This window comes from Chinchilla lanigera, unplaced genomic scaffold (genome assembly GCF_000276665.1).
Source record: "Chinchilla lanigera isolate Chin_1 unplaced genomic scaffold, ChiLan1.0 scaffold00028, whole genome shotgun sequence".
NCBI classification, from domain to species: domain Eukaryota; kingdom Metazoa; phylum Chordata; class Mammalia; order Rodentia; family Chinchillidae; genus Chinchilla; species Chinchilla lanigera.
Genome location: NW_004955429.1, coordinates 5,761,517 through 5,769,538, shown reverse-complemented (window position 1 = coordinate 5,769,538; position 8,022 = coordinate 5,761,517). Strand labels below are relative to the sequence as shown.

The 8,022-nt window shown below is 39.8% G+C and overlaps 1 protein-coding gene across 1 annotated transcript in view; it reads right to left on the bottom strand.

The window, feature by feature from the left end:
* Positions 1-8,022, bottom strand: part of LOC102011029 (chromosome unknown open reading frame, human C10orf67) — a 124,214-nt gene that overhangs the window by 28,751 nt on the left and 87,441 nt on the right. Inside the window, exons 11-14 of the mRNA XM_013515364.1 lie at positions 5,956-6,084; positions 5,241-5,303; positions 4,462-4,541; positions 4,322-4,387 (exon numbers count right to left, since the gene is read on the bottom strand). Of these exons, the coding sequence (XP_013370818.1) occupies positions 4,322-4,387; positions 4,462-4,541; positions 5,241-5,303; positions 5,956-6,084 (338 nt within the window). The remainder of the gene's footprint in view (positions 1-4,321; positions 4,388-4,461; positions 4,542-5,240; positions 5,304-5,955; positions 6,085-8,022) is intronic.

The following is an 8,022-nucleotide window of genomic DNA, read 5'->3' as shown; positions in this document are numbered from 1 at the left end:
AAAAAAAAAAAAAAAAAAAAAGACAATCTTTAGCCCAATTAATTTAAAAATGAGTTTTGCAAATCTTCTAATAACAAATAATTCTCACCCCCCAAATCTCTCAGGGAACAGAAAGCAAATTCTACAACTAATATTAAGAATACTAAGAAGCCAGGTAATCTTGATACTATCAACAGTCAAGGACAGTAAGAAGAAAAACAGCAGTTCAGTCTCATTCCTGGACATACATAGACAAAAGAGTATCAGCAAATGGATTTCCAGTTTCAGAAACTAGGGCTTGGATCACCATCATCGGAAAACAGCAGCAATCCCATTAAGAGCAATCCCATGCCACCTCCTCAACTACTGGACTCAGAGTGCAGACAGCAGGAATGGAGAAAGGACCAACAAGAGGAAAGCTACTGTTTACCCACAAGCCCAGATCTATTCTGGTTTGGCCTGTGCATTTCTTATGAGGCTCTAACTTCATATAAGATGCTAACAAATGTTTTGTGAGTATACTGCGTTAGCCTGCTTTCCACTGCTCTGTAAATAGCTAAGAAAATCAGCAGAAAGGAAGAAAGATGTCTTTCGGCTCATGGTTTCAGAGTTCTTAGTCCATGGTCAGCTGGTTCCACGGGTGCGGGAGGAGAAACATCAGGGCAGCAGGAGTCTGTACTCAGAGCAGAGCTGCTCCCTCATGACAGCCAATAAGCAGACACAGGGGCAGAGGGGAGGGACCGGGCACTGGACAGACACAGCTCTCAAGTTCAGGTTTCTATGACTTGTTCCCTTCAGTGAGCCCCACCTCCTCAGTTTCTGTCACCTCCCCATAATGCCTTAAACTATGAATGTATCAATGGGTTGGTGCACTGAGAAAGCTATGGGCTTGGTGACCCAGTCATGTCCTACAGCCTCAGCTCTGAACACTGTCACACTGGGGATCAAGCCTGCATCCTGAGAGTCTTTGGAGCACATTTCCTATTCAAAATCTAACACACTTATGTAAAAATGAGATTACAGCTATTCTAGGTGGGAAGAAACACACTGTCTAATGCTGGATTCTTTTTTCTATACTACTTTCCTGCCATGGGCAGAGAACCATGATATGAGAGTTAAGTTTTAGTTTTTTTGTTTTGTTTTGTTTCTTTAGACAGGGTCTTGCTAATAGTTCAGGCTGATCTTGGGCTCACTGGCCTTGGGCCCAGCTGGCCTGGAACTTGTGGCAATTCTCGAACTCAAAACGATCCTCCTGCCTCAGCCTCCCGAGTGCTGGGATTACAGGTGTGTGCCATCATACCCAGTTTAAGAGTTTAAGTTTGTCTGGTGTGAAATGATAAGAATTCAGGAGGGCACATGTACCAGAAAATCTGCTCCCACTCTCTGACAAAGGAGGCAAGTTGGACACCAGGAAAGAGAGAACTGGAGAGAGAAGAGGAAGTAAGTAAGGAGCAGTCTAGTTTCTGTTTATCTAAAGTGTGTCTCAAATCTAAGAATGGAGGGTTTTATAACAAGTTCAGGGTGAAGAGAGAGGAAGGGAATAAGAGAACAGGGCCGGCTTGTACCTTGCCTAAACTCTCTAAATCCCTGGCAGATCATGGGCATGAGGAAGAGAGGGCAGAAGCAGCAGTGTATGCACATAATCTCCCATCTGTGCAACCCACTGCGGTGTGGGGATCTCCGGGGTTTTCTATGGGCTTGGGAAGTGGGATGGGTCAGAGATCAGCTAGCCTGAGAGCCCAGCGGGCAGACCAAGGGGTGACTCAGAAGGACGACCATGGAGTGCCTCCTCATTGCAGGTGAACATGTTGCATCATCACGGCGTTGGCCAGGTAAGGATCTGTCCCTGAGGGTATGCCACAGCTGTGCACCACGTGTATCAAGAGAAATGAAAACGATGACATGTGCCAAGCATGCCACAGTGGGAGGAAGGGCTGGTCCCCACCGCTGTCTGCACTGCTCTATGTTCACTCTTCCTGGACACTGAGCCAACTCAGCAGGGATGGAAAGTGAGCTTGGAAGTGCAGCTGTGAGGTGGTCTGGGACTGAATGTAAATCATGAGTCCACCAAGAAATTCTTGGCTTCCCTCGATGGAGTCATTGTTTCCTTGATGGACTAAGCTGATGTTTTTCCTCTACTGAACACAACGGAGTATTCTGGACCAAGGATCATCAGTGAATGAAATGATCATTTTAGCATACACAAGTGTGTGACTGCACAGTTAACTCCCCTAACACACCATACTGCAGTGCCCTGCATGAAAATGCTGTATGTCATCACATATGTCACACAGCATTAATACCTGCGTAAGGAGAGACAGAATCAGATTGGGTGCATTCAGGATAGTATGGCCACAGACTGGAGAGACAGAATCTATGGTGTTTCAAGTTAGTTGATTAAATAAGGAAACATAGGAAGTAGTTATTAAACCGGGTGGGGTGGTGCATGCCTGTAATCTCAGCACTCAGGAGGCTGAGGCAGGAGGATTGTTTCGAGTTCTAGACCAGTCTGGCTACAAACTGAGCTCAAGGCCAGCCTGAACTACATAGTGAGATCCTGTCTCAAAAGGACAAAAAAAAAAAAAAAAAGAAAGAAAGAAAGAAAGAAAGAAAAAGAAAGTAGGTATTAATACTTCATTATCCTAAATATTTCAATATCAACATAAAGTCTGCGAAGAACAAACTGATGAATGTGATTGTCACCCTCTTATTTAATAGCAAATGAATTTGAACTGAAACTGAACATTCTTATAAATGGTCACTGAACAATAGGATAAGTCCCATAAGGACAAAGTAAATCTTAAGGGTAGAAGCAAATGCTGCAAAACTAAGGGAAAGACATTCAGTTTGGTTTCAGTAGTTAAAGTGAAATTAAGTGCACATTTAAGTTTTGTTTCATCTCATTTCTGCATTCTCTCCTAATAGCTATATGAGGAAGGTAAGGCAGATATTAATATGCAAATTTTATAGAACACAAAATAATTAGCAGATATGTGCAATGCAAGCAGGAGTGCAAAACAGACCATTTTAGCACAAGGAGAAGAGATTTTCTTCCCCTCTGAGGTTATTTCTGATATCCTGTAGGTTCCAGGTAAGCTAACCAACTAATTATTTCAGTGTGATGTGTACAGCAATGTATAGAATTTTGTACACCAAAAGAGATAGTATATGCTCATGAAATACAAGGCAGAGGTGGGGCATTACCATAACATAATGTCACATGCAAACTGCAAACTGTGTTGACCTACATCAGACCAGCACCAAATCCATTGTGCCTTGGATGACGCTTAATTATCAAGAGAAACGTGAAAGGAATTTTCACCCAGTGATAACGAAGAGAGAATCTGGGAGGAAATCATGGCAGGAAATAAGTGAATAGAATATAGATATTTAAAGTCAACACGCTAGGGCAAGGGAAAAAGTAAGCATTTTCTTTACCCACCACTGCTATTAGCCCTTTCAGAATTTCACTTTCATTCTTAAAAAGTTACCATTTTACAGTCACCATTAAAAAAAAAGACAAAGAGGATACATGAAGGAAAATTAAATGATTATGTGAGTAAAAAACATAGCTGAGAGATTAATTCTGTTTTCTTTGCCAAAGAAAAAGGATAGAAAATCCACTATATAAAGTAATTTTAAGAGGACAATGTAGACCAGTTACATATCTTCATGTACAAACAGTTCCATGGAGGTTTAATGAGACTAGATATCTCTATCCTTTTGAGCACTTAAAGTTGCAACATTCAGATAGGGAACAAAGTCTTGGATTCATTTTTTTCTTTTAAGTAAGTGACCTTGATTACTCTTCTATTTTAGGCCAATCATCTTGCATTCATATGAAGGTATATCAGACCAGCATGTGTAAACATCATATTATTTCCCTAGTGTAAGCAACTGAAAGAGTGAATAAAATCTGAAAGGTACAAGACATATTGTAAGAGGGAAAGAAACTGCTCAAAAGGAAAGAACAATTTTGAGGAAAGAAAGGAGAAAAGAAAGAAAAAAGGAAGGAAAAAATATATATACACACAAGATAGCTAAGATAATTGTACTACTAAATTCTACTGGTTTATTGAAAGGAACAGTTAATGCCTAATTGTTTGATCCATTTTGCATACCTATATCTGGTAATCTGAATAACTACTTTGAAGATAACAATATGCAATTTAACAATCATTGTTATTTCCTATCATCTTGTTTTGAAAATCTGTATTTTAAAATTCTCTCTACAATAAAAAAGTATATGTGGGCACTTAACATTGATTAATATGTAAAGAAAGGGATCCTAACTTCCTTAAAAGATTAATATGGCATTTTTTTATGTATCACCACATCTTACCTGCTCCTGAGAATCATGAATCTCTTCTCCCAGTTTTTGCTTATTCGTTCTGATTCCTTTCTAAATCTGGAATAAATTTACATATGGTTAAATATTGCACTGGCTATCACTACACAATTATAAATCATTATTCCCAGTACCTTTCAAACTTCTGTTTCACATTCTCTAACTCAGCTTTTAATGCTTCTATTTGTGCTTTCAAAGCTTCTTTGTCTTCCTCCTTTCAGTAAAAATATATCACACAGTTTATTACATCAGCAATATACAGTGTTCCTCCCTAAATTTGAAAGGCTATTCCTATTAAATAACAGGTGAGAGATTAATCAGAAGCAATTTGAAAGAACCACGAATTAGATTGACTTGTAAATTCCTAGAAATCAGAAGAATTTAAGATCCCCATTCCTCTATGTCCTGTAAATGACTAAAGCCCCTCTAGGACATATTACAAAGCAATCGAACTTTGTCTGTGTCAGCTCCCCCACAAGGCACCCCTTTTTGGAAATCTTTTCTTTTCCTTCTTCCTCTATGGAATCCTCTTCATCTTTTCTTCAAAGGCAGCAGCTGCCCCTATTTGCTATTTCTAGCAAAACACTCCTCAGGAAAGGACCTGATCAATTTAATCACATTGGAGCCTTTTCTCAGTACAGTGATATTTTCTCAGTGCTACTTATATTTTGTAGGAGGACAAAGGTTTTGGCAGAAGATGAATCTGCAACAGTGGTACTGCAGAGGCGCATGAATGAGACGTTTTTTGGGAGGCCGTGACAGAGAAGTACTACAGAATCATATGAAAGGCAATCGTGTCCACTATATATTCATAAGTCTTATTCCAGAGTCATTACTACTTCCTAAGAAGAGTCAGAATCCATATAAATAAGAACTAGTTTAGTAGTAATGGTCATAGTAGTCATTAACATACCTTAGGGACTGTTGCTTCTACCTTCTTTTCTTCATGTACTGCAGTTGGTGTCTTAGATCTAAACTGATGCGACAATAAAACAAGGTAAATGCAACATTTCAAGTTAATGCACAAGGATATGGTTTTTCTGTAATTCTCAGAAAGGAAATTAAAGCTGAAAAAATGCCAAATTCCAGTCTTTACTGCCCTATGTAACCAACCAAACATACCAAATAACCAATGAAGCAGGCAGTTATTATCCAATGAAGATGCAAGCTTAAAAACCTTATTTTAAAATGATGATTACAATGAATTTTCACTACTGTTGCTGTCCAGTAGAGGGGACAACAGAGTACTCGGAAATGATAAAATATATTAGATCTAAATATCATGGTTCTTGGGCTGGGAATATAGCTCAGCGGCACAAGTGCCTGCCTGGCAAGTGTAAGGTCCTGAGTTTGATTCCTGGTACCAAAAAAATCAACCAACCAACCAATCAATCAATCAATCATGGTCTGGGCTGCAGATGTAGTTCAGTGGTAGAGCACTTGCCTAGCGTGTGAGGGTGTAGGTTTGATCCCCACAAGTATATTTAATCTGCTGGACCTTGGTACATCATGCTTACTGCTTACCATGCAAGAGATCTTGGCTTGGACAGCGTACAAGAAAAAAATCTTGATTTACAATTTCTATATTTCTATACAATAGAAAAGTTGCTGCTTGTTACCAGCCCTACCTTTTCCTTCACATGGGTTCCTTCATCCAAAAGGTCCTTTGTTTTGTCACTCTTGGAGGACTTCTGTCTGTCAGTGGAGGTGGTCTCAAGTCTAGCCTTGGAGCTGATGTGAGAGGGACCTGAACTGTCCTGCAGCACAAAGAGCGAGACTTAGAGTTCCCCGAGCAATCAAAAGTGAAAATGAAGGTGGGGAATGACCCAGGCAAAACCACGAGGCAGGAAGTGCTCGAGTCTGCTGGGCTGCTGGTGACCAATGCCCAAGGTGGTGTCCCAGTGTTCCACTTGAAATGGCACCTTGGTGATATAAACTTTGCCTTTCGCTTACTTTCTTTAATCTCCTCAGGCTTACACAGACAAAGTATGATAGGTTCAGGAGGTGTTAACAGAAATTGCAGAAACAGACTGAACTCAGTACTTGATTAAAGGAAGTGCAGATTGGGATAGCAAACAGAGCACACTGAGATTTAGAAACTGAGTTAACTCAGCTGCGAGAGGAGACCAGACCCAACAGTGGCCACAAGAAAGTCCTTGCAGAGGTCACGGGACACACACAAGGGTACCACAAAGTGCCGAATGTGCCTTAGAACCCACTTTCCGTATATCTGAAGGAATATAACAAGGCAGGGAGAAAGAATCCAGCTCACACCAGCTGCCACATATACACATAACAAAAACTGTAATAACAACCCCATAAGCTACACTTTATTTAGTGCCTATTATGTACCAGACTCTTGATATATATCATCATTTATCTCCATAGACAGACCTGTTTGCTTCTTTATTCATGTCACTTTGGATTTTCAATGACTGAAAATGCACGCACTTGTGCACTTCAGGTAGGGACGTGAACATGAAACTCTCCTTTCCCAGGAGCTAAGAGTTTTATTCTTTCTTTTGTTTTGTGGTGCTGGGGATGGAACTCAGGGCCTTGTTATGGGAAGCATGTGTTCTACCACTGAGCCATACCCTCAGCACTTCTGCTTTTCTCATGGTTATTATTATTATAAGTAATAGCCTTTATTACAAAATTGGAGTCTCCTACAGTAAAGATTAGGAACTTGGGCATTCACCTTACCTTTACCCCCTCTCTCTCTTGCATATGCCCTACTATTCCCGTTACTATCTATCTATCTGTCTATCTATCTATCTACCTATCATCTACATATCTATCATGTATGTATCTAGCTATCATCTATCTATTTATCTATTTATTTGCAGTGCTGGAGATCTAACACAAGGCTGTATTTATGGTAGACAAGGGCTCTACCACTGATCTATGCCCAAGTTTTTCAAGTTTTTTATTTACATATGTCTACATTTTATTGTGGTTATTTTCACTGTGACTTCAATATTGCAATTTTTTTTTGTATCGATGTGTGTCTCCACACTGAGAAATTTACTTTTTTAAAACATGGTTCACTTCCTTGTCCTCTCTTTTTCAGAAGGAACGTTATACTTTTACATTGTTGCCCTAGATAGTTTTGTTCTCTAACTACAATTTAGTCCTCCATGCTTTTTCAGTCAGTCTCCTCATTGAAATCTAACAAGTAGCATTTACAATGCGCTCATGCTACTGCAGGACCAAGGAGAGTGACGGATGCTGCAGAAGGGAATGTAAACCTGCTACTGAAACTTTGCTGTTAAAACCAAACTCTTCCAAGGGACAAAATGTCAACTTTCAATGTTCCTAGTTTCCTTCACTTCTGAGGAATTCTCTTCTCTTTTTTGTGCCTACATCTCCTTGCATGTCTGGTTCCTTTTATGTTTGGCTTTGCCATGAATGTTAAACTTTTTGAGTTGTTCAACTCCAAAAATATCTTTATTTTGCTTATACACTCAGTTAAGATTTTGGCTGGGTATAAGACTTGGGGATTCAAACTATGCATTATTTTTTTTCAAAACTTTGCACAATTTTCTTGCAGCAACCAGTGTTGCTAATGAGAAAATTGGTGCAAGTCTCATTTATTAGGTTCCATTGTGATTGAAATGCTTCTTCTTTTTCTTTCATTTTATTTTTTCTTTTGTCTTCTCCTCCTCCCCCTTCCTCCCCTCCCCTCCCCCTCTCCC